General features: G+C 43.5%; 1 protein-coding gene across 1 annotated transcript; it reads left to right on the top strand.

Moving 5' to 3' along the window:
- Positions 1-12,404: 12,404 nt before the first annotated feature.
- Positions 12,405-25,379, top strand: irs2b (insulin receptor substrate 2b). Its single transcript, XM_033617125.2, has 2 exons — positions 12,405-16,969; positions 24,676-25,379. The coding sequence occupies exons 1-2, from the start codon at positions 13,603-13,605 to the stop codon at positions 24,678-24,680; spliced, it is 3,372 nt and encodes a 1,123-aa protein (XP_033473016.1). The 5' UTR covers positions 12,405-13,602; the 3' UTR covers positions 24,681-25,379.
- The last annotated feature ends 1,958 nt before the right edge of the window (positions 25,380-27,337 follow it).

Raw genomic sequence — 27,337 nt, 5'->3', positions numbered from 1 at the left:
AAAGAGCTTTATAATGCCTTGTACATAAGAAACATGATTATATAATCTCCTTTGTTTTCTTAATCAATTTATACATCGTAACCTTGCTGCTTGATTTGTTGGCACAAACTTTTACACTACATTCTACAGCCAGTTTTGGTTGATTATAATTCTGTAAGGGGAATGCATATCAAATGTGTCTCAAGTGACTTGGATTTAGCTTCCTGGCTCCCATTTGATTTTATCTATGGGAAACTGGGGCTGTTGCTGCTAAAGAGAGAGAAGAAATATACATTTGCTTTGAGCCATTTAGCTAGAGAAGAGGTTTGTTGGTAGCTCGTCTTGGGTAGTCATATGGACTTTAAAAACAACAGGGTTGTTGTAGACAGTATCAACTGCGTACCATGGTTTGTCAGGTTAAAGCACTCTACAAAGTTGAGTGGGTGGTCCTCGATGGTCAAGGACTCATTTGCTTTCACACTATACTGAAATATGGTCACATACACCCCTGACCGCCTCTGAATGTGACACCAGACCTGTTTATTATGAGGGGCCCTGCTGGGTCACCAGTGGCACTGGAAGTTGTGAGGAAGAATTTATTTTTGTTGTTCCTTGCTGTTTATTTGTTGGTTGTTATACCAACTACCAGATTTAATAAGCTGGGCGCTCATGATCCTCAACCATGTTCATAGCTGGGGTTGTAGGCAACTTAGGCCCCTTTAATAAGACCCTTGAACACATTACTGCATATTTTTAGGTCAGTAAGTCTCCATGTAATGTGATGATACGTATGTATGTTACTGAAAATAACTCAATGTTGACATTTGGTTTCACACATGACATGAATAGCAGCCTCCTGGGTGAAAGTCCTGTGTTAAATTGAGCCATCTACCACCCCAACCTACTGCCTTATGCAGACTTACTCACTATACTACATCACCCAACCTCCTCCTTTGCTTCCATAGTAATTACTACGGATTACTAGAGCTTGCTGCCAGCACTAAACATAAATATAAGTCTCAATCAAGCCCACAGGAAGTGCACCAGACTTTAAATCCAATTTTACATAGTTGCCAAACTGTGTAACTACAACGTCTGGGTCTGTCACATGATGCCATTGGTCCCTAAGGACTTTTTCCCATAGACATTAGCCCTATTTACACAGAGATCATGCTAAAGGGCTGCGACAAAGTCCCCTCTATATGCCTGCTTTGTATTTTGACACAGAACCAAACAAAGGCAGCGTCATTCCTCTCAAGTGTGATTTTACACACAACAGCCTCAGCCTCTAGTGTGACATTAAACAAATGTGTTGGCATCATTTTCTAATCAACAACACTGGCATTAACATGTCAGTAAGAATCATTTACCATCCCTGTTGTGTGGCGGCTGATCTCGCCCTTTGCTCTTAGGGTAAAAAGCTTCAGAATCAATTTTTTTGTTTTCAATTTGCTGACATTTACGTCTGTTGTTCTTCTTTGAGTTAGCCGCTGACTGGTAGCAGCTACTTTTCAAATCCCCTGCAGTGGGTTGCATGCATAACGCGTCATCAAAACGTCACATTCGTGCCACCCATGATCCCATCTCACAGGCTGTCTTGTTAATACAGACACCATTTTGGCGCTGTTACTACCTTCCATTGAGGCTTGAAGGCGAGACGACTCTGTCCCCTCATACTGCGATCGTACCTCATATGCAGAACAGTGAGGCAGCATAACAGCGCGATATTCCTGCCCTGAACAGGCGATGTAAAGGGGGCTTTACACTGAGAAAGAGATGTCTGTAAATCACTGGATAATTTGACTCATTTCACTTTGGGATTTGATCCAATTGGTCCAGTAACATTTCGATACTCTAGAGGATTTGCACAATTAAATCATTTTATCCCTATGTAAGTTAGCGGAGCGCTAAACCTGAAGTAGCCGGCTTGGCTGGCAAAGTCTCTAGTGAGCGTGCTCTATGGGCCAGCTGATGCAGAGGATTCGGGTAATTTCACATCCGGGAAGTCAAACTTTTTTGGCATCCTACACCACTGAGCAACTTAGGAATGAACAGGACCCTGCTTTGAACACTATATCAAGATCTCTTTATACAGTCTGCTGCTTGTGCTATCTTATGTTGTCATATTAGGGGGGATCACAGTCTCTTTTAGCTGTTGTATTCAAATCTGTCCTCCTGGAATCTGCTCTTAACACTCAAAATGCTTTTAAGTGTAAATTGTAAATGCCTTCGTTTACCCAGTATGTCCCAGATTTAAATCTAAATATTGTAGAAAGTACTTGTTTTAACTGAGGGATCTCTGTTTTACTTAATATTACAATGTAAACTGTTTTAAAGTACTTAATGTCTCATAATTTATTTATCTATTATGCTTTTGTTTGCTGGTGTTTTATTGTGTTTATATGTATATTATTGTTTTTCAGTATCTCAGTGGGGCTTAGCCTATCAAATAAAGGTTGCATTCCAGAGCTCTTTGTTTTGTCTCTACTAGTTATGTTGTTTGTTAATCTGTGGGTGGGCATTTAGCTGAGGTGTTCATTCAGAAACACTGGAATGAGTACAGAAGAGGACAAGCCAGACATATTATTACACTACAGAATGTGCTACTTTAAATGGACTAGTGTCTACAGCATTGTTCGTATTTACCTCATTTACCCTCCACTCGCATCATTTTGGTTTCATTATCAGTGCCAGACGCTCAAAAGCACAAAACAGTGATGAGTACTACTGCATTCTCCTGTGTGTGTGTGTGTGTGTGTGTGTGTGTGTGTGTGTGTGCGTGTGTGTGTGTGAGAACGAGAGAGAGAGATGGAGAACAAGAGAAAGACTGTTTTGGAGAAGGGAATGAATATTAGATCAGCAGGTCAGTTGGGGCTAAGTCACAGTAAAAATCAATGCATGCTTAAACTACACACACACACACACACACACACACACACACACACACACTGGGATGGCTAACTTCCTACACACTGCTTTAAATACTGTAGATGCCACCCACGTTCCTTTAATCTTCCTTCCGCTGGCGTGTGGACTGTGTGATTTACTCTCAGGAAAAAACATCTACACATTGATTATCACTTTGCTGAAGCAGACAAAAACTATCACTACCACAACCATCTTGAGTCCTGTGATAACCTCAAGTGTCCAAATGGAAACTGTTGTTGTTTCAGTCACTCATTTTGACTGTTATCACTTCATCAAAGGGGCATCATTAGTGGTTATCACCCTGATAGATATGCATTAGCAGGGTTGTGCTACACAGGCTAGTGGGCTCAGTGTTATGAGCTCATTAAATGGCCTTTGGCATTGGGAGTAGTTTCATTACTTTCACATTTGTTAGGTTAAGGCACAGATACTGCAAGGTTAGGACTGACAAAACATCATGGTTTGGTGTAAAATACGTATGTTCTATACTACTGTAAACTAACATGACATACCTTTTAGTTAAGCAGGATTTATACTTTTGTGTCGAATTAATGCATATCTACGGTGTAGTCTATGCGACGCCATAGAGCCTACACCATACCCTACGCCATAGCCTGAAGTGCACCTCGCCAGACATGTAACTACTGTACACGTCGCAGGGATGTAGACCTCCTGTCTGTTTCTGTAAGCTGAAACCATTTCCCTCAGTGGAAACAAAGCTTTCATTTACTTTAATTCCACAGATAAGAGAGAATAAATTGTGAAGACAATAAAGCCTCCACAAAATGTGTGTGATTTATCCTAGCTTCATATGAGTAGAGGAAATCTCAGCTGTTCATTAGGCTAATTTCTTCAATGGAAAATGCCATATGCTTGTGCTAAAAACATTAGCATGTTGTATTTGTGGGGAAAATGTGTCCAGCAACAGATAAATGCTTTGTCTGTGAATGCTGCGAGTTATAATGAAACCAATTTGTGTACTTGTGTTTGATATTGTCGCTATTAAGCCATGTTTAATGTGTGTTTTGGGTGTCTTTTGAACTGACAAAACTTTACAGCACTTCACAGACACCCTGCTGCTGACTAGTGTTGTGGAGGTGTAACTGCAGAGTGATACAGACACACCATTGTACAAGTAAAAATGGCGTAGGCTACGTATAGGCTACAGCATAGGCTCTGCATAGAGCTGATGCACAAGTATAAATCCCGCTTTAGAAGAACTCAACAATGACAATGCTGACTTCCCGTTTTTCACACGTGGCATTAAGTACCCAACGTGACGTTTTGTACATACAGAAGTGTTGACTTTTGGTTTCACATGGAACACAAACCCTGGTCTTCTGGGTGAAAGTCCTGTGTTTGTTGGACCCATCCACCACCCCAACCATCTCCATATGTGGACTTTCTTGTTCTTTATACTATCGTTACATCACTTGACTTCCTCACTTGCTGCATAACAGAAAATACGGCCATTTAATGGGCTAATAAAAGTGTTCTTAACCTACTAGTCAGTGTATCAGGACCCTTCTAGCTCATATCTATGAGGATGATAACCACTAATAATGTTTGTTTTGTCTAGTGATAACTGTCAAACCAGGTGTTCTGTTTGAACATAGACACACTTGAAACTCATATTTCATTCACTCTTTCTGTCCCAGTCATAATGTTCCTGTTCTGACCCAGGCAAAGAAGGAGCTCATGTATCATTGTCATTTATATCAAACCACGTGACCCTTGATAATGCATAATTATGACAAATGACTGATGATGGCATTATGGAGCCTGAATATCATATGCATTCATATCTGTTTAATCAAAGCTAAAGAGAGCTAAAATTTCAGATGGCAGGCTGTCGTTACATCTCCTGTGCGGCCAGGAGAGTAATTTGTTGAGGGAAGACGTGCTCATGAATAAATATGTTGTATGTCTTCAGCCGACATAAACATATTATCACTGGTTTCTCTTCTGGTCAAATGAGCATGCTATGGCTGTGCCCACCTGATATGTCTCCTGTCCTTTCTAATGACTATATCAAATAAATATCTGTGTCAGTGATCTGTGAAATGAGAAAACGCAAGTCATTTTGAGTGTCTGTACAACAAATTATTTAAAAGAGGTGGACACATTATAAAGGGATAAAAAAGAGATAACAGTAAAGAATAAACATTTTCACAGTATAGAAAGGTCATGGGTTAAAAAAAAAGCTCCATAGTTCTTCATTAAACATACACAATATACGATGTAGGCAGGGCACTGAATATAACACAGCAACCACTATAATTGACTTTCTTGTACCTTTCTACACAGCCGTGTGCTCCCTGTGTCCAATTTGCAAATTAATCAGAAATAGATTATGTCCATTCCAATGAGTTGGTTAACGTAATCAAAACTGTAATCACTTGTGCTGTGGCTCAATACAGGCGCGTGCAGTCATGTCCAATAACACAGAGATCTCCATCTGCACATGCTGTTTTTCCTCCAGGTCAGCCCGCCTGTGATCAATCAGCGCAAAAATTAACTAGAAGAGAAATTTCAATTTCGCCTTTGCTGTATTGATTAGAGAATCGAGTCAATTATGGGTGACAACATTAAATTGAATGGAGCGATCCATATTGTATGTGCTCAAGAGGAGAGAAAACAGCCTCCATTATCATTACCTGGTTACAATGTCAGCTTTAAGACATTACAGGGTTAGGGAATTATTTTAAAATGTTTAAAGAAAAAGAAATAGAAGAAGTTTAAATGGTTACCTGTAATGGTTATCACTGATTGTTGTATTTATCTTTTTTTTGCATCATTTTTTGTTCTTCTCACCCCATTAAAACTCAATATGTAGGATAGTACTGACCCTTTCCTTTGCTACACACTCAGCATGCATTTGATGTCAGAAGACAGAATTTGGGGCATGGACACCCTAATACAATTGCTGGCCCCTGCACCGGCCACCCCTGCTGAAATAAGTTAAGACCTACATTACTGTACATGCTAAAACAGCTGACTTAGCAGCTGTCCAGTTAACAACTGAGCTGGAAAGGATCACTCTTTGGCTTGATCAATCATGTCTGAGTTTAAATGTAGATAAGACAAAATGTGTGTTTTTTTCTAAAACCATGGTACAACCTCCTAATGTTGGTTTTCTAATTAAAGGCAAACAAATTGACATAGTTACTGATTTTAAATATCTTGGCGTGATTCTGGACTCAAATTTGAACTTTAAGAAACATGTTAAAAAAATGGTTAAATCCATAAAATACAACCTAGTAAATTTCAGACATATCAGAAACTGTCTTTCTTTGGATGGAGCCAAGACATTTATGCATGCCATGATTCTGTCTCGTATGTCTTACTGTATCACCTGCTGGGGGCAGGCTGGTAATTCCACTCTAAGACCTCTCGAGTCCTTATACAAACAAACTTTAAAAACTCTAGACAAAAAGTCAATGCATCACCATCACTGCAGAATTTTAGGTTATTTTCCAATTTGTGTGTGGTTTATAAAATTTTAAATGGTTTGGTCCCCCCTCCACTATGTGATTTTGTGCATACTCACCCGTTAAATTCTATCCGATCCTCCAGAATATCCTCCATACGAGACTGTACCATACCATTTCGCCGTTCTGTAACTGGGCAATCAGCTTTTTCTGTAAAGGCCACTAATCAGTGGAACACCCTGCCTGATGTTGTGAGGAGCTGCAGCTCTGTCAGCACTTTCAAAATCACCCTAAAAAATCTGTTAAAAGCTGCTCAGCTCTGTAATCACTGACTTGGTCTTTAGAACTTGGTTTTTGGTGTGTGTGTGTGTGTGTGTGTGTGTGTGTCTGTGTATGTGTGTGTCTGTGCGCGAGTAGCTTGTTATTTTCTGTCTATCCTTGTATGCTGTTTTTATCTGTTTTGCTATTGTACTGTATTTTTTACTGTGACCTGCCAAGGGACTACAGACGCGAATTAGCTTGAAGCTATAATCTGGTACGGTGCATCAAATGGTGACATTTATGTTTGAGCTGTACATTGTCCCTTTTAAATAAATAAAAGAAAAAAAACTGTCTGTAAGAAGCTGTGGCACACTCATTTTTAAACTAGCTTGAGATAGTGATATCTAGTGAAACTAGGCAACCTACGGCATCCATTAGTGTCAACTATGTCAGCATAGCTTGCCGGAAAGGGGGCTGAATAACACTCCAAATTTACAGAGGTACATTTTGGCGAGGGACCAACTGGCATGGCCACTTTCAGAGGAGTCACTTGAACTGTCACCTCAAGATATCTGAATGAAAATGGGTTCTGTGCTGTGGGTACCTATGAGTCTCCTGAGAAGCCTTGTTCCCAGTAAAGGCTTTGTTCCTTACAAGCAATGTCCTCCAAATTAAAGCTGTATATTTGAATTTTTAAGGAAAATGACAACCAGTCTATTTGAAGAACAATGAATTTGCACATTTGCAGTGTTCACACAGACAATGCTGCTGCTGCTGCAGAGCTGCCTGCTACTATAACTACTGTATTTCCACAATTAAAAGCCTGTACTCTACTTATTTGTGGAATCATGCAAACCACTGCATTGTCAACAACACGGTCAAACCAATATTTCATAATAAAAGCCTTGTGTTAACAAATGAATGTCCACAGGAACGATCTCAGCTTTTATTTTGTAACAGATAGAGGAAGTGTTGAGTTTAAAAGAAATATTCATATTTTTTCAAGTCTGTGACAGATACAGACATTGAAACTGTGGTGAAAGGCGGTATGTCAATGTGATTCTCATAAGACCATTTTCACTTTCTATTTTTGCTGATTACTGCGCACATCACATGGAAGAAATAGGAGAGACTCCCATTCTCTAAATGTTCTGCCGCTGAGCAGCAGTCGTGTTGTGCCTGAGCAGCGCTGCTCATAGCAGCAGTGTGGCTGCTCTAACTTGTTAACATGGGCACTGAAAAAAAACAACACAAGAGGTTCTGCAATGCACAGGCACTGCTCACGCAGGCAGTGTGACCCCATTCAATCCAAACAGCAGCCTCCAGGGCTGAAAATGAAGCCAGCGTGGAAATGCCAAAAACTGCAGTTCCTTGAATGGCCACTTGAGGCCAGAAGCCAGTCAATCCCCATAGACATCTATGTTATGATGCCCAACTTTACAGCAGAAATAAACATGTTTACAGCCTAGTACAAAAAACAGTTTTGGTCTGTAGCTAATTTTTCCATTCATGAAAACCGTAAGGCAGGGGAATTGCTGCTTTGAGTGACAGGCTGCCTGCTGACAGTGCCCTGAGCTTTTCAGTCAGAGACACCCATCACTCCTCCACAGTGCCAGCTTCTTGTCTAAATATGGTCACTTCTGGCTCCAAAGGAACAAGATGGCCATGTCTGAGATGCCAACCTCGAGGCCTCAAAGCGGGAATCCACACAAACAGGGATGACGTAACAGTAGGCTATGTCCATTATTTTTAAGGTCTATTGTCCAATCATTGATATTAAACATACAAATTTCCATTGTATCTAACAGTGTTTTACAGCTGGGGTCTCTGTCTCAGTCATTCTCTGTAACAGACTTTTGAAACATGTCATGAGTTAAAAACAATGTTTATAAGCAATTCTCATAAAAGTAGTAAAATGTTAAATACAATGGTAAAATATGTTGTTCAAGTCATGAAAGAGGGTCCAGGGTCTCCTCCCAGAAAATTAGGGTTAACTGAATGCATTGCCATTGCAACAAGAGTAAATCTATCCAGTTCTGTCTCTGACACAACATTCCTGCAAAATAAAATAACACAAAATATCCCCTGCCCAGGACAATAAATAACAACAGGATATTCAGATCCAGAAAACATCAAAACAACACTGCCACAACAATACGAATCAGACACCCCTGGACTTGGGCTATAATCTGTTTTGCCTATGACTAATGAGATGAGGCAGAGGTGGGGTGAGGAGTGTGAGATGTTTGGATGCCAACAATACATGTTTGTGCTGTTCATTTGATGGGGTCTTATGTGGCAGTGAATGGAGTATGACTGAGCCTAATCTTTACCCCCGCCCTTAATCTTATCTCGTCAAATCGGGTATCCTAATCTGCTTTATGAAAGCTTATGAAACTAATCGTTGCACACAGTGACAGCGGTGGGTGACTGAGACATTATGTGCTTGTGACTCAGCAAATTGGGCAAGAGAGGCTGTTTGTGTTTGAACACCAGCCTTAAGAGCCTGAATGAGATTAGGTCTTCAAAGCTACAGGCTACTGAGTGAATTTAGGCAATCGATTATGCTTTGCTTATTTAACCTGATTTGATTGTTTGCTCACATTTAGAAATCTAGCATTAACTTCACTTGCACTTAAAGAAGATATTAAATCCACAGAATTAGAAGGACCAATCTGTTGTGAGAGGATGCACCTTTAAAGTGGAAATAGACTTTTTTTTTTTTTGCTTTAACTTCTTATCATGAGGTAAATGTTAATTGCACAATGTAATGGCTAAAGAATAATAACACCATCTGTGTTTAGATCGGTGCCCTATAAGCCTTGCTTTCACTTTGCGATTCTGTCTGCCACCTGATTAATAGCACAATAGAAGTTTGTCAACTATTGCGCAACCAAAACAGGAAGAGGATAGTGTTTCTGTTGTTTTTCCAGGTAGCGATCCCCATTTACCTGAGAGTATTGTTAGGGTGTGTGTCCATATGGTGTTTTTCTCTGGGAAAAAAGAACTGGCAGGTCGCAAGAGAGCACTTAAGCCCAGCGCCAAGCACTTTTATGATGATGGGCTAAGCATGGTTTTTGTTTCTATGACAACAATGTCCTCCTGAGACCCTCTGTCCACATATGAGGACATCACATTATGGGTTTCTTGGCTTCATACTTAATTCTACTTAACTTAGACCTGTTGTCCTCGTTCATGGACACTTTTTGTGCCATCTAGTGGTAGTAAGAGCACAGTACACTAATCCATGTAAAAACAAGATGGCAGCCATCTCTGCCAAGACAGTCCGCAGCCAATTCTGACACAAAAGTGAACAAGGTCCAAAACCTGACTGCATTTTATGGTTGTTAATTTATGCTTAATAATGTTTGTAGTTTGATATGACAGTCATTTTCAACAAATCTGACCAATTTTAGCAACAGTAACACGCTAAGACACTGTTAAAAGACATTGGGACTTTAATATCATCTCATTTGAGGACATTGGGACATAATTATCATCGACAATGTTGAGTTTTTTATAATTATCAGATCCTACTGATCCCAAATAGCTAGGAAAAATTAAAAATGCATACCAAACAAAAGTTCAGGTCTCAGGAGGATATTTTGAAATTAACCTTATTACTGTCATAAGTACAAGAGCAGCTCACCATCCTCGGCTACAGTATCAATTTGAGCTCTTTGGGTGGAAAGTGGTGGAACAACTGCAGTAACTGTGGACACTGTGGTACTTGCTAGGCCCCCAAGAAAATGAAAAGCGATCCAGTCATCTTTATGCAACAGCACTGCAAACAATAATACCTCTTGGAAACGCTAATGGGGAAAAAGGTTGAAAAGTTGTCATTTATTTGCTTCAACTTTTCATCATGAAGTAAATGTTGATTGCAGGATGTTGATTGCAGGATGTAATGTCTAAAGGATAATGACACCACTGGGCTTCAGACTGGATCCCTATCAGCCTCACTTTCACTGTGCATAACATCTGCCACCGGCTCGATTTCCCAGGAAATAAAGGCTTGATTTACAGCACAACGGAAGCCAAAGGAAGTGTGTCAACCATTGCACAACTAACTAAGGAAGAGAACAGTGTTTTTGTTTCCTCTGATGGCTTTCGCTACTCCAGAGAGTATATTCTTTGCAGTTACTATCTCCAGTAGCAGAAATGGCCGCCAGTGGAACAACCAAGGTAACTGTGTAAAACAAAATGCAGTGTGTCCTGTATTGCTGGTGGTTGCTAGGATCTGAGGAAAACAGAAAGCGATCCGGTTGGCTCTTTGCGACAGCGGTGCCAATGATAATACCACTTGGAAACGCTAGAGGGGGAATGGTTGAAAAGTAGTCTGTTTCCCTTTTAAAGTCACGCCCCTATCCCTCCCTAAATAAATAAACCTATAAAGACCTAATGGGTTCATACCAGGAGACGATGAGAGGGCCCATTTAAAGCCTTGTAAATCAGCTTCAGCTGGCCGTTTAATTAACTTGTAAATTAATGCACCATGCTGTGTAAATTGGAGGGTGATAAATATTCATGTAGTTACCTAAGAAAAGGGCAAGGACGCATCACAGACACAACCAGATTGGGTTTGCAAGCAGCACAGTTTATGGGACAGGCGCCCACCTTAGTGGTGTTTTATAGACAGCTGAGTTGCATTTCTTATGCTTCATGGGTTATGCAAAAAAGAAAGAGTCACTCCTTCTGCCCCTGCTTTCACTTCACACTTCCCCCACTCGATTTCTGTTTATCTTCCCAGAGTCAGGTCATGGTATTATACAAGGCGAGCTGTCGTGGACTTCAAATGCTTCTTACAGGAACAATTTATTCATCATTTATCAGAGGTTTAAACGACTGCAGGTGCTGAAAATGATACATAAAGCATCACATTTACAATATAATCAACCCTGCAGTAGTTGTTTGTGATCAGAGAGTGTGAAAGTTCAGATCCAAGCCCACGTCTGTCATGTAGGAAACCTAATATCAGCAGACAGGGAACCCTCCTCATCCTACAGGGAGATATCTGAGCCTAGGAGGTTTAGGCAGCCAGCTCTGCTCCATCTATTTATATCAATGTGCCTCCATAGCACTTAAGGCAAAGCTGGGGTAAACACTCACATAATGAGGAGAAAACAGCTGCACAGAACATAAAATCTGTAAGCTAAAGGTTATTTGAGGGACGGGTCCACAGAGGTCGTTGCCTTATTTGATTCCTTTCTCATGGTGGCAGTAGTCAAATCATTGCTTCTGGTGGCATAATTGACCTGCGCAGGGCATTGTAATTGACCTTGCTGCTGAGGACAGGGTGGTGCTGAGCCAGCACTGTGGGATCTGAAGGAAAATGGGGATGTAAGGCGGGGGGTGTGGCATGTGTGTGTGTGATGTGGGGGTAGTTTTGTTATCATCATGGGACATATGACTATTAATAAGTGGCAGGGCAGTGATATGACCGATTATTGACAGATAATGTGCTCTGAGTGGCACTTGGAATGTGGACTAATCTCCCCTTAATTACAGTTCAGGATTCAGCTTCATTTCCACGGCTGCCTCCGTTCACTGTGTCTACATTTGACCTGCATATTTTACTGTCAGGACACACTGCGCAGCCTGTTTTCCCCCTGCTGGACCGGAAGAGGTGAATCTCATTCCCTCAGGAAGTTAAAGGCTATTGGCTGTCAGTTACACACTCTCATCATCATCATCATCATCACAACCTCACCACGGTACCCAGCTGGCTCCCGCATTTCATCATTACGCACATCACCAGCATTGACGCATCAAGATCAGGAGAATTTTTTTTTGCGTCATCATTGTTTTTATTTTATTTATTTTTTTATATATATATAATACATAAATACAACCTTATATGGGTCATTCCTTTGTTTTGCTGACAGGGGTGTCTATTTTTCAAGCTTTAACCTACTTAAATGTGTTGTTGTCATCCTGAATTATATCAGTCGCACCGCCACGCACTATTTTCTGAATGGGAAGTCAAATATACAAATAAAGCAGTCGGAAACGGACCGAGTATCTATCTTGGGAGCTCCAGGCAAACATGAATAAAGCAGTAGGCGACCGCGTTACGCAATAAAGCACATTGCACTATATCTGCCCTCCTCCGATTCTTACACTTGTCATTTATCACGAACACTTTGAACACTTTCTGAAAAAGGGGGAAAGGCGCTGGAATACCCCGTTTAAATCGTGATTGTGTTCGGGCTGGGCGACGCACGGGGAATATTAAATTCCTGTCACAGAGCTGCAGTCTCGACGAAGTGATGCTTGTTTACCAGTTGGGAGCACTGGAAGGACTCCCTCTACAGACACGTTAAAATATGGTCATGGGGCTGTGAAAAATATCACTGGGGATAAGAATAGGCAATGGGAATAAAACAATAACAGGAAAAGAATTAAGGAGAAATAAATCTTTGCTCCTTCAGCCTAATTCAGGTTACTATTTATTCTGGTGGGTTTTATAATCCACCTCCTTAAATGACGCAAATGTTTTTAGGTCAGGAACATTTCCTTTGGTGTATTAAAAATCTTCACAGTAGTCTAATGTTGGCTCACAGGAGCAAAGCTGCTATAAATAAAGTCCTGACTGACTACGCTCAAATGAGTCGGAAGAGGGCAGAGTGATAGTAGGAGGGCTTTTTCCTTCTCTCTCCCTCTCCTTTGAACGGGGCCATCTCACTCCAGCATTCATCCCGCTTCCACCAATAAGCCCAATGAGCTGAGTGCGCACCGCCCACTGTCGGTGTGTGTATTTTTTCTCCTCCTTTCCCTGCTTTTTTTTTATCTACACCAGAGCTGGATGTGTACTTCGTCACATGTTGTTTCCCCTCCTCAGTCCGGACACTAGCAGACATGTGTTATTTATTGCTCAGCTGTGGGAGAAGACGAACGCACGCACAGCCGGCTCTTGAAATAGAGGATTAAAATAACGCGCGTCGTTTCTTTAGCAACTCGAGGAAAAGGAAAAGCATTGTGTCTGATAGCGAAGGACACGAGAATGGCGAGTCCGCCAAACACTGGAGATCAGCCGATATTGCCCAGCAATACGACAGCGAGCAACAATGTCAAGAAATGCGGATATCTGAAGAAGCAGAAGCACGGACACAAGCGCTTTTTCGTTTTAAAAGAGTCGAGCGAAGGTTTCCCTGCCCGGCTGGAGTACTACGAGAGCGAGAAGAAATGGAAAAACAAATCGGCCGCGAAGAGAGTTATTCCTCTGGACTGCTGTCTCAATATCAACAAGAGAGCGGACGCAAAACACAAATATCTTATTGCTCTTTATACCAAGGACGAGTATTTCGCCGTAGCGGCAGAAAACGAGCAGGAGCAGGAGAGCTGGTACCGGGTGCTGACGGATTTAATGGCAGAGGGGAAAGTGTATGACGGCTCAGCGTCCAACTCTGCGTCCTCGCTGGTTGGCTTCGACGAAGCGAGCTACGGTGTAATAACGCCGGTCACTGCCGCCTACAAGGAGGTATGGCAAGTCAATCTGAAATCCAAAGGTTTGGGACAAAGCAGAAATTTGACCGGGGTATACAGACTGTGCCTCTCCAGCCGGACTATCAGCTTTGTGAAGCTGAACTCGGAGGTTGCCTCGGTCATTTTGCAGCTGATGAATATCCGGAGGTGCGGCCATTCTGACAGCTTTTTCTTCATTGAGGTCGGTCGATCTGCAGCCACGGGACCGGGGGAGTTCTGGATGCAGGCTGATGACTCGGTGGTGGCGCAAAATATCCACGAAACTATCCTCGAGGCAATGAAAGCCATGAAGGAGCTGTCGGAATTCCGACCGCGCAGCAAAAGCCAGTCATCTGGTACAAACCCCATCTCTGTGCCGACACGGAGACACCTGAACAATCTCCCCCCCAGTCAGACCGGGCTTCCCCGGCGGTCACGCACCGACAGCATGGCTATGACCTCTCCTGTGAGCAAATTTTCCTCCTGTCGAATACGCACAGCCAGCGAAGGCGATGGCACCATGGCACGCCCCATGTCAGTGAGCGGCAGCCCCCTCAGCCCAGGGGTCCACAGGACCCTCCTGAGCAGATCTCACACCATTTCAATGCGCCCTTGTCGGACATTTGAATCCTCCTCCCTTCAGCACAGTAAGTCCATGTCTATGCCTCTGTCTCCCTCCCCACCCATAGCCACCCCGAGCCTGGGAAATCTGTCATCCTGCCCAGACAGCAGTGCTCCTCGCCCCTCCAGCTGCAGTGCCTCTTTCTCAGGCTCCCCCAGTGATGCTGGTTTCATATCATGTGAGGAGTATGGCTCCAGCCCTGCGGACGCACGAGACCTGAGGCTACCTCTCACTCTCCGTAGCAACACTCCTGAGTCTCTCAAAGCTGACACTCCCCCCTCCCGGGATGGCAGCGAGCTTGATGGCTACATGGTGATGGAACGGCAGAATGGTTACCGCCGGTTACCAGAGCTGGACAAGGCTTATCGAAAGCGCACATACTCCCTCACCACTCCCCGCCAGCAGAGGGGTCCCCCCCAGGTATCTTCAGCCTCCCTGGATGAATATACTCTTATGAGGGCCACGTACACCAGTGGAAGCCAGCCTTCTCGCAGGTGCCACACTGCCTCCCCTAAAGGGATCTATCCTGAGGATTACAGGGATGTTCAGATCGGTGTTAGCAGTCTCCAAGGTGACAGTGGCTATATGCCCATGATGCCAGGTGTGGCACCACAGACACCAGGGTCCAAGCATGACCTTTACATGCCCATGAGCCCCATGTGTGTTTCTGCTCCAAAACAGATCATCAACCCCCGTACGCACACTTCAGCTGGGCTGGCCCAACACACAGAATCCCCTGGGAGTGCTTCTCTGGAGGACAATGGCTATATGCGGATGTGGTGTGGAACCAAGATGTCAGTGGAGAGCACTGATGGAAAGCACACCAATGGAGAGTACCTGAATATGTCCCCCGTTGACCCTCTGGTGTCTCTCACACCCCCAGACTACATCCTCAGTCCTCCAGGGGGAGATCCACATCCCCAGCAACATCACAGACAGCCTTATTCTTACAGCTCGCTACCACGCTCACTTAAAGGCCAGTTGCAGCGCAATGGGTCCACAGACAAAGACCAGTATGTGGTGATGAGCTTACAGAGACAGCGGATAGAAGAGGAATCCAACAATTGTCCTGTCTCTCCAGGAGACTCTGTGGCGAGCAGCTCTCCGGGGACACCAAGCACCCCTTCCTCTGTCCTATCTCCTCTCAGAGTGGCTCGGGTTGATGGAGGTCTGGTACACCGGAGTAGGGTGTGTCGGCCCACCCGCCTGGCTCTGGAATCCCTCAGAACACTACCATGTATGAATGAACACCCGCTTCCCTCAGAGCCACGCAGCCCTGGAGAGTACATCAACATAGACTTTAGTAGTGCTGCTCGTGACCCGCTGTCATCTACAGTGTCAGAGAGTTCTCAGTCTTCTGTGAGTTTAATGTGTGCAGAGAAGGGATCCCTGCCACTTTCAGACTATGCTAATGTCGACGTCAGCTCCACGGGTCACCTTGGCTCACACCAGCCTGGGGGTTCCCCCCCTGCAGGGTGCCTAAAACACAAGCCTGAAGTCTTATCTTGTCCTAGTCTGGTGAGCGCCCAGCAGAACATGCAGGGAGGCGAGGAGAAAGAAGAGATAAAAAGCTTAGAGAGACAGGCAGAGGAGAGGGGGATGGTTGATGAATATCCTCTCCAACAGCAGGTGAGCCTGGTCTGTCAGCCTGCACCGGTCAAGGATGACTACACTGAGATGACTTTCAGTCCCCCTGCCCCTCTACCTGCTCTCTGCACCACTGATGCTGCTCCCCTTCCCACCAGCCCCACCGCCTGCATCCAGAGACTCAGCCTTGACAGCACCATTGTGGATGGGGTCCCCCCTGTGCCAGTGGACTCTTTTCTCCTCGGGGGTCCTTCGTTATCTGTCACCCTCTTGGATCCACACAGGGGTGCCAAAGTGATCCGAGCTGACCCTCAGGGGCGCCGGCGGCACAGTTCTGAGACCTTCTCCTCCACTACCACTGTCACACCAGTGTGCCCATCCTTTGCTCATGACACCAAACGGCACAGCTCTGCCTCTGTAGAGAATGTATCCCACACTGTTTGCAGTTCTGAGGGCTCTGATGAGGACTATGGCAGCAACAGCCCCATGTGCAGGGAGATGTCAGCTGGTTATCAAAACGGACTCAACTACATTGCCTTAAACTTGATGGAGGGAAACCTCGGAGGGTGCCGGTTAGGAGGTTGTGATGGACTGCTGAGGTTCAAGAACGCCTGTGGCTGCAAAGGGGGCATGAATGGTTTCAACACTAGCCCCTATGCCAGCATGGGATTCAAGGAGACTGCTGCTGCTGTGAAAGGTGAGGCTGCTCGTTGCTAAGCAGCACTTCCGAGCTCATTTTCATTCTAAAGTTGAGAATCATGATTAAGGGAACACGCTGAAACCAAACAGTTTCGTTTGTTTGTCTGCAGCTGAGTGTGTGTCTTTAACACTGACTGTGAATTTAACCCACTGACTGCTCATACTGATACAGAGTGTTTGTTGTTTTCCTGGAGAGCAATATTACATCCTTGTCCACATTAGTTTAAATATCACACTACTTGTTTATGTCTTTGCTGTTAAAATTAGACGTAAAGCCACTGGCCATAGTCGTTACAAATAACGACCCATAGTGTTACATAATCAAAAGAAGCAACCTACTTCCTCTTTACATCACCAGTGATTACATACCGACACATGCTGTGTGTTAGAATGGCAGTTTTTTAGTCTGTAAACGCAGGCTACGGGAGCCGAGAGAAATGAAGTTGTTATGAACATTGCTGTTGGGTGTAGGCTGCGATGTTTAGATAGGATTAGTCACCTACTCGTCACACCCATGACACATCGACAAATCGCAAGGCTGCTTGATACTGAGGAGGGCTGTTTGCTCGGTCTTTGATCTGCTACATATTGCAGAGAGATATTAGAGCAGAAGCACCGGAATACCAGGATGTTTCCTTCCAAATTAAAGCTTAGACATAAAAAGTGAAGTGTGAAAAACAGCAAAAATACATCCACATTCTCTGGAGCATTGTGCTTTTGCACTCTATGGGTGTCAATCTTCCTTTAGGGGGTCGTTTTTCAATTTTAAGTCAGGAATCACTTGATGTATATAGATGCTTCTGCAACCTTATTTTGAAATCTATGGCCAGACTTGTTCTATTTTACTCTGACTGACTTGCTTGATGCTGCTGCTGTGTGTTTGTGTGAATGGTCTGCACTGGTCTTCCTTCAGTGACGCAGTTTTATTCCACGTCAGTATATCAAAAAACATGTAGTCTGAGCCAGTGACGCATGCAGCGCTACACATGATGCGCACATGGAAGAAGCTAGAACAGGCAGAAAAAAACAACTTTAGTTTTGATTGTATAACAGTATATTGTAGCTTTTATAAGACTGGTATGTGTGTGTGAATAAGCCATGAAATCCTTATGACTAAGTGTCTTTGTGGGGAGGAACAGTTGCCATCTAAATATTACCTTTCACCTCATTTTGTTCAGAGACGCATCGGTGGCTTTTCATGTATCTGTAAACGGCAGGGGTTATTTACAGGGATAGATGACCTAGCAGGGGCATGTCAGAAGTTGCTGTTGTTTGAAAAGAAAACACTCAGTGTCAGGATCATCGTGAGTCAGGAGGCAGTGTTCCTGATGGTGAAATACAAGAGTTTAATTGCTGTTTGTGGTTTCACAACGAAGTTGTCTCTCTTTGTCTCTGTCTGTGCTGGCTCTCATGCTGCGAGTGCAGCCAGCATGGGGTTTGGTGCAAGTCATCGGGTTCCCCAGAAAAACAAGTGAGTCAGTTGTTTATCAATTGTCAGGTACTGGGTTTCAGGATGGAATGCGGGCAGTGTGCAAAGGTTGCTGGGAGAGGTGAATGCTCACTTGTTTTTCTAACCTGGAGGGATGGACTCGGGGGGGTGGGGGTGGGGGTGGAGGATTCTTCTTCTTTTTTTTTTTTTTTTAAAGCATGAGCAACTTCACAAATACACTAATGAAACAGTTTTACACAGGAGGGGGCAGTGACTAATGTTTGTATGTATACATGACTTTTACCAGACACATGCACATACTGGTGAGCCATACCTACAACTTATTGTCCAATTGTGTCCCGGCACTCCTGTGTGTTAGAGGACAGGACCCAGATATTGAACTTCTGTATCCCAGTGGGGACGTTTGTCCAAGGTTACAAGAGCAGGGGAGGAGGAAGGTGAGGGAACAATAGTGAAGGATGGATGACTTGTTTTGTTTTTCACGTACAACAAAATAGACAATTGAGCTGTTGAGAGGGAGGGAGTGAGTGAGGGGGAGGAATGGAGGAGTAGCAAGAAGAGGAAGAAAAGAAACACAGTAAGAGATAGAGATCAGTGTCGTTCCAGTAAGAACTGGCCTTTGCTACTGTATCTTGGTTACATAAGCCCTTCGTAACAAACAAATACCCTTGTACATAATAGTGAATGACTCGGCTCTCTGATCAGGGATGTGACCAGGGTGGCTGGTCATTGATGCTCTCACTGAAACACAAAAACCCCTCTGTTGCTTAAGTGTGCGAGAGGAAAAAGAGGGCATGACTGTTCATTACAAGATGACAGGCTGTACTGCATTCTCTTGTCATCACTGAGTGAACTATAGTTTGCATTCCCGGCAGTACATCAGTTTGACATGGGTAGATTAAGGAAATCAAATCACCTGTCCTCATTTGACATCTGAAGTTGTCCGGGGGAGGCAGAGAGGGAGGGAGACATTGCTCCTCAGCTCCTAAGCAGATTTTGCCTTCTGGAGGTTTTTTCATGTGGCTCAGTTGGGTGTGTTAGTTGAGAGGTTATACTGTTGTTGTTTGGGTTTTGGCCCTGACATGACGTGCAGGGAGAGGGGCTGTGATGGGGCAGAGGAGAGGGGCTGTTTAGCTTTCAGTGCACGCCTCCTGGCCCTGTCGACAATGTCAGTTTCTTGACCTTTGAACTAGCGCTGCGTGTGTGAGAGACTCTGAGCGGGGGGAGGGCTATCGCAAGAGGGACATTTCCAGAAATCCACACACCTCTATCTCTGCTGCGAAAACAAAACCGGGAGTTTACAACTTTTCACTCCCATTCTTTAGCTGTCCTCATCCTTTTAGAGTAAATCTCTCCCGCGACTTCTCTTTTCTCCATTTAAGCTGCCTTATCATCCTCCTGTCACCTCCTATTCCCACCTCTGTCCTCATCTATCTATGTTTCTCTCTCTGGCTAAAAGCGTAGGTGCAGACAGGGGAGACTGACTCACACTCTCCATGCCTTTCATTTGTGGACCCAGACTGCCCCACCACCACCAAAACACACACACACATTGCCACTGTGTCTGTGTGTCTTCCTCTCCTGTGTGCGTACATGTACGCAGGCATCAGCAGATGGTAGAGGGGTGGGGGGGTCAGGGGTTTTTTGCACCTGCCCTGCCAAGCAGTGCTCACTGGTTATCTGGCCCTTCAGAGGAGAGTGACAATACGCTAATGGCTGGCCACCATCTGCCACAACAACAACAGGGGAGAAGGTGGGGGTGTGGCGAGGCAGCTTCAAGAAGCCATACACCAACCCAACCCCCCCCCCCCCCCCCCCGCATCCTCCTCCCCCATTTCTCCCCTTCTTCTCTCCAGGCATTGGTTTCTGTTTTTCCGAAATCATGTGATCCAACTCCCTCCCCCCCTAAACACACACACACACACACACCTTCTCCACACCGGTGTGTTTGAGCCCTGTGTTTTTCCTGTTGTAATCTGACCTCAGTGGACTGTCTCGGATTGGCTTTTCACACCAGAGGCCACAGAGGATTGTCTAACGATGCATTAAACAATTAGCTAATCATATCTGATCAGAGCCACTAACAAGACTCTCACACATCTTGCTGCTTTGTTTATTTGACACTGCTAACAACAATAACTCACAGATAATTGAGAACTGGTTTGAAAGATTGATTTGCGATGTCAAGACTTGCAATGATTAATGGATAAGTCAAGTGACAGAAAATTAATCGGCAGCTATTTTCATAACTGATGAACTGATTTCATAACTTTCTCCGCTTTCTTCCACCTTCACAAATATCAGGGTAAGTTTCTTGTCTTTGGTTTTTATCATTGAATTGTTTTGGACAGTCGATCTGATAATGTCATTTTGATTTTTTTCGCAATTTTGTGGTATTTCTTTAGACATTTGTCGGAGAATCCAAAAAACAATCATCAGATTAATCGAAAATCAAAATAATACCAATAGTTGCAGCCATCTAAATCTTTTGTTGTGATGTGTTCATTGGCTGCTAAACAATAATAACGCAAGAGGGAACTGAAGTGACATGATTGTCTTCTTGGTTTGATATTTTTTGGCAGCCATGAATGCAGCGAGTTTGTGCACATATCATTATCGTAAATACCGCATGTCACATAGAAAGCGCTCTTTCTGGTGAACCTGTTATGCAAGTAGTAGGTTTTCATTTTGCAGCCAAAGAGTATATTTTAAGCCAAGAACATTTGATTCTGCCAACAATGCCACTACTCGATTATTTGATCATGTACTGTATTTTAAAGAACATACAGTCTTTGTCCTCACCTGTCCCGTACACCCCTACCCTGCAGGCACACACACATAGCGCTCCCGGTCGTCTGATACATAACTCTTGGGAGTAAAGTAGGGCGGGATGTTCCAGCGCTAGATAAAAACAAAGTCAACCTACCATGTCCTCAATTTAGTTTGGAGGTAAGACGGATTACATTCACTTCAGGATTAGACATTGTTGAGTAGCTTGTTTTGTCTAGAGGATGCGGAAGAGATAGAGCTATGTAGTGCTTACACACAAAACACACACACACACACACACACACACACACACAGCAGGTAAGCTCAGTCTAATGACATCTGGCAGATTTGTTTTTCATTCATAAATAGTCCAGCTCGTCAAACGCCTCGCTATCTCACAGGTTCCAGATACTCTACTAATGAATCTCCATGGAGGTGTAGTATATTGTTGAGCATATGATTAGCTCTCAGCTGTGAGGACTTTCTGCTTGTCTTGTATGTGATAGTTAAATTAAATTATTTGGGTTTTACACTGTTGGCAAGACATTTTCATTTGTCAACTTTGGCTCTGGGAAACTGCAGTTAGCTGTAAATCAAGAACAAATGAAAGTAATTGGTAGTTACAGCCATTGGTGTTTTAAAGAATACGTCACCTACAAAGTAACCATTTGTATATCAATCAATTACCGCACTCTCACACAGCTTGTGCAGTATAATTCAAGTCATACTTCCATGAAACACATTCATTTTCACTACAAACGTAACAGTATCAAGCACTTCCGCCTGGGAGTAGTGTGCCCTGAGTCTGCCTGAGCATGCATCCACCTATGAGCACCACTTGAGTTCAAATTGCACCCAATTTGGCCGTACATGAGTCTTAATTTACAATGTTTCAGGAAAACTGCATGTGTTTGGGAAGTACTGTGCATGCAACTGAATAGGTGAGACTTGGCTTATACTGCACAAGTTGTGTGCTTGTTGGTAAAGACATGTTTTGATATAGTTTTGCTGTTGTAATATGCGGACCCCATTTACTTCAATTCACAAAGAATGTTCACCTTTTTTGAATTCTCCGTTCACCGTGGAGGCATGCAGGAAAAACAAAGTTTTCTTCATTATTTCAGGGTAACAGGCAGTGGGTAATTGATTTACAATTGGTCATATTTTTGGTGAAGCGTTCCTTTAAAAAAAAAAATTCACAATAATTACATGGAAGGTATGTAGTAATGAGTCATCAGGATAATAGAGTTAACAGTGGTTGTTTTTGTGGGAGGTCAGAGGTGAAGAGTCAGTCACTGTTTGTTTGGTGGAGCGCTGCTGTAGATCAGGGAGGAGCCAGCAGGGCAAGAATGTAAACAGAGCAGATCTGAGCCTGCTGATGTGTAGGAGGAAACCTGCTCATAACATCAGTTTCGTTGTTTGCAGAGTTCCCAGCGTACCTGCAATAAAAAACGGTTGACGATCCCCTTCCTCGCTGCTCAGAAACCAGAAACGCAGTTGGAACGGTTCCCTTAAAAGCTCATTCATTAAGCTTAGTAGCAACACAGAGCTACTCGAGCAGGCGATGCATCAACAGATATGGGGACGTGTTTACTCTGCTTCTGAAGCACCAGAGAGGAGGCTGCTAATACATGCCTGTGTGTGTGTGTGTGTGTATGTGTGTGTGTCCTAGTCCTGAATGGAGCATGGCTAAATTTAGCCTGTGAGAACTAAATAAATAATGAACAGAGCTTGAGTGTGTGTGTGTGTGTGTGGGTTGGGACAGGGGGCACAGACGTGGGTTGTTGGGAGGGGTGTGTGTGTGTGTGTGCTCCAAAAAAGAGGAGGGGTTGATGCCATTGGGTTCATTCTCCCGCTGGACCACTGTCCCCTTCTCTCAATAACACCCCCTCCCCAAATCTCCCTGCCCACCCACACTTTTCTCCGATCAGCATGTGTTTGAATAGCACTGTGTGTGTGTATGGCGAGTCTGCATACGCCACATTGTGCGATTGCGCCATTGTTCATACAGTAATAATAATGTTTTTGAGCGCTCATGTACACGGCTACACCTGGTTGCTAATCTGAGCTGTTAGTGATTCAGCTCTCCTTCCCGGCAGATCTCAGTCATTCTCACCCAAGTGTCTGCCTCTACAGGCCACTGACTGGCCCAGCCCCTCCAGAAACACACTCACACACCCACACACACCCCCACACACACACACATGGATTGTTATGGACCGTCGGTCCCATGACCTCACTGCATTCCCGTTCCTCTCTGTCAGGTTGATTCTGTTACTGTGGTTTTTCCACCACTTCCAACCCCAGTGTTTCTATTTTCTTCTGTCTCTGATACCCATGGCAGCGTGTAGACAGAGCTCAGCCAGCGCAGGTGGCCTCGGGAGGAAAATCAATTATTTTGTCGTTGAAATTAACTCTGTGGCTCCATATTTTTACATCTCAGACATCCCTTAACATCTGTGGAAATGCATCTTCAACTTGTTGTTTTTCTTGCTCTGATGTTTTGGTTTTGTGTCAACTGTCCATAAAGCTTTGACATTAGCTTCTCATTTTCCCCTACAGCGTATATGTATAGGCCACAGAGAGAGAACAGACGTGTGTGTGTTTATGGTGGGAGTAGTTGAGGAGGGGGTAACAGTGAGGACTCTGAATGAAAGGTTTGTTTTCGAGAATGACGGTCACATCCAGCTTTGTGAAAACAGCTCTTGTTCATGGCTGGGGAAGAGGGAGAGGAGACAGCGAGTGAGGGAAGAAATGCAGCCGCCGAGAGGGGCTTTGTGCGTGTGCGTGTGCGTGTGTGTGTGTGTGTGTGTGTGTGTGTGTCAGCCAAGACTTCCGCTCCCATTTGATAGCTCTGCATGCAAATGAAACCTCACAAACAAGTACACCAGGGCAAGGGTCAGCACAGCTTTCCACTGGGAGAAAAGTGACACTGTGAAGACCCAGGGTTTTCAGAGTATTTGAGAATATACAGCTGTAGTGTGTGTGTGTGTGTGTGTGTGTGTGTGGGAGTGAACCTGGAGGTTTTTTTCTGTTTATTTGACTTCTGTAGGTATGCAGTCAGGAATACCTGGGTGTGTGTTTGTCGACGCGTGGGAGTGTTGTTGCTGTCTATTTTGCCATCACTGGAGACTACTCTGTGTCAGCTGCACAGTGCTAAATGCCACTCTGTTTTTCCCCTGCCGTGAAAGCACCTGCCACTCCAGTGTCTACCAGCTGAGGAATACAGACACACTCACACGCACACATACACACAAAGGCAGGCCGCTTGGAGAGCACTTATTCCTTACTTGGTAACAGAGTGGGGTTATCCATTGGAACTCCACCTCTGCCTCCATTACTCCATCCTACGTAATAAATCACATATACTGTACGTACACACACTTAAATTAAGTTTCTGAAGGGAGTATTGAACAAGAAATCTCATTCAGTTAGATTAAACTTCATGTCTGTAACTCACTTTTGTTTTTTTCTTCTTCTTTCAGAATGAGGGCTGACGGGCCCCCCCTCTCCCCCCACCTTTTCCTGTGAACGTAGGGTTTCGCTGCAGCCAAGTGACGAGGTCGCCACAGCGACAGCTGGACCATGCGCTGCAGTCGATGTCCTTTGACCTCTTTGCCGCCTTCAAGGGTCATGGGGACGGCCATCACCATGGCAACACGGACACTTGACCCTTGCCCCAAATCTTCCCTCCGCTTTCCTCGGCACCAAAACATTCAGGCGCCATCGCTGCTGCTGTACTAGATTACTTAAAAGAATAACAAGAACTTAAACGGACTATTAACTCTAACTATAGATAGGTACTATTTATCTCTGTGCATAGGCCTGCAAAATTATTCTGCAGTATATTGTTATTTTACTTATTGATTATTATTGTTATTATTGCCATTCACACACTTTCAGCTGGTCTTTTGGCTTCAGCCAATAGTTGCCAGATACTCTCACCTGAAAAACCTGTGAACCAAACCTGGAGAGCAAAGTGTGCACACACATACAAGCAAAAAAGAAACAAACCCTTTCATGCATACAGATTACATATATTTATTTATTTATCATGTATGTATGCATTCAATGAAGTGTGTGTGTGAATTTGTACACAGATTGTACTGCAAAAAGAGGTGGCATTTATGAACATATTTAAAAATCAAAGTTAACATTTGCTCGAAACAAACAAAAAAAAAAAAGAAAACCCTACCTCAGCAAAACCCAGGTTGGTACCAATTCACACAGTACAAATATATATAAAATATTTATTTTCAGAGGTGAATGTTTTTTAAAAATCACCAATCCAAAGCCTTACTCGAGCCATCAGCCCCCGTCTGATGGACCTTTTTAAGTTTGGACCTACAAACACGCAGTATATCAAAGATTTAACCGATCATCTTGTAGACTGAATGTTCATCAGAGCCGAATGAGAGACAGCCTCTCTGAGATTAAGTTCCTTCTTTCTCCACCTTACATTTATGACAAGATTATGTATAAAAGATCCAGAGTAATATATTTATTAATATGCCTGAGATGGAGGATTCATACACCCCAACAGAATACTCAGAGGACTTTAGAGGAACGCCTGACATTGCATGCAGGCGTCACACATCCAAACACTGCGGCATGGACCAGGTCTAACTGGACCTGAGCACCAGATCTGTGGCCTATCTGAGCCCAAGTCTCAGCACATTTACACACTTTACCTACTCAGCCACTGTTCACCTGTGATACCCTGCACACCCACACAGCCTGCAGGATGTTATGACCTGCCAGGAAAAGGGACATGAATGTTTGAAGTTATTTAAGTAACTGGACAGCGTAGAATCGTACGTTTTTCTCACCTGATGCCTCATTGCGGAGCTCTGTCACACAGCGCTGAACAATGTGGCAAATGCATCGAGCCGCTCGGTAGCTTGAATCCACTTTGAGCTGAGAGAGAGCCAGACGGGACACGCCGGAGCTAATGCATGGTCTTGCACTTACAAACTTTCTAGATTGTAACACAAGGCACATTGAATGTAGTACACGCTGTGTTCCGAGCTTGGGAACACACAAGCCAACAAACACTACAGCAACTGCAACACCAACAATGAAACATGCAGAGGTACTGAATCGAAACTATGACACAGATACAAGCCGAATACAAGAAACAAAGCAGGGGAAGTATCTCTTTATTTATCTGAATTCACTGGTACTTAACCGTTGCCTATATACTGTAAATAGTGCGGTGTTACAGAGAATTACATTTACGCAAACGCTGAGAAACTTTGAGAGATGTTAAGTTAAATAACTTATGTTGTTTGTACTGTACATAGTATGTGTTTGAGTGAACTTTCTGATACAACAAAAGCACTAATTAAGTTATATGCTAACCAGTATGGTTTTGCTTTGACTTTTTTTTTTTTTTTTTACTGTCATGGGATAGTCTTGTGAAATGGATGCCACTATGAGGACATTTTCTAATGCTGTAATTCTGAAAAAAAGATTTTAAAGAAAAATCATTAATACTTGACATAATTAATTCTTGTTATTTAGGTACAACACAAATGGCATATATGCAATATTTACACTTTTGAAAATTAGTTTACAAAGATGTACCAAATGTATAAATACTGTTAATAATGTTTGTTAAACCTTAAAAATCAGATTTTTGCTGTTTGTACATTTTTTTCCTCCAAATTTGAAATGAAAAACTTTTTTTTGGGTTTGTTTTTTGCTAATCGAGCCTCTTGGTGTTTTGAGCAGTGTTTTGCATTTGGATAATGTTCCAAGTTTTTATTCAGCATCTAAAGGTTACGATATGGGCTTCTCTTTGCTGTGTCTTTCATTGTAAATATTTCATATCTTGCATATTGTGATGCTACTAAGAGATGATAATTTAAACTTAGTTCATTGCTTTAGATTGTATTGATTCTTTATAGACACATGCAATAAATAATGATGTTATTTAAGAAAGCCACTCGCCTCTTGTGTTTCCGTCCCCCTCCCTCTCCTCCTCCTTCTCCCCGTCACATCACAAACAAGCACTAGCTTTTCATCTTTCATTTGAATGGGCACACTCGCCGGAGCAGATGTTTCAGTTCAGTTTCCTGCCTCTTTCATTAAGAAAACCCTCATTAGGAAAGAGAGGACATACCTTGATTCTCTTTCATTTCCCAT

The sequence above is a fragment of the Epinephelus lanceolatus genome, chromosome 14, assembly GCF_041903045.1.
Source record: "Epinephelus lanceolatus isolate andai-2023 chromosome 14, ASM4190304v1, whole genome shotgun sequence".
In the NCBI taxonomy this organism is placed as follows: Eukaryota; Metazoa; Chordata; class Actinopteri; order Perciformes; family Serranidae; genus Epinephelus; species Epinephelus lanceolatus.
Note: the sequence above shows the minus strand (reverse complement) of the source record. Positions and strands in the feature narration are given on the sequence as shown.

Coding starts and splice junctions, on each gene's coding strand:
- irs2b (XM_033617125.2), top strand. CDS start 13,603: ATGGCGAGTCCGCCAAACACTGGAGATCAGCCGATATTGCCCAGCAAT.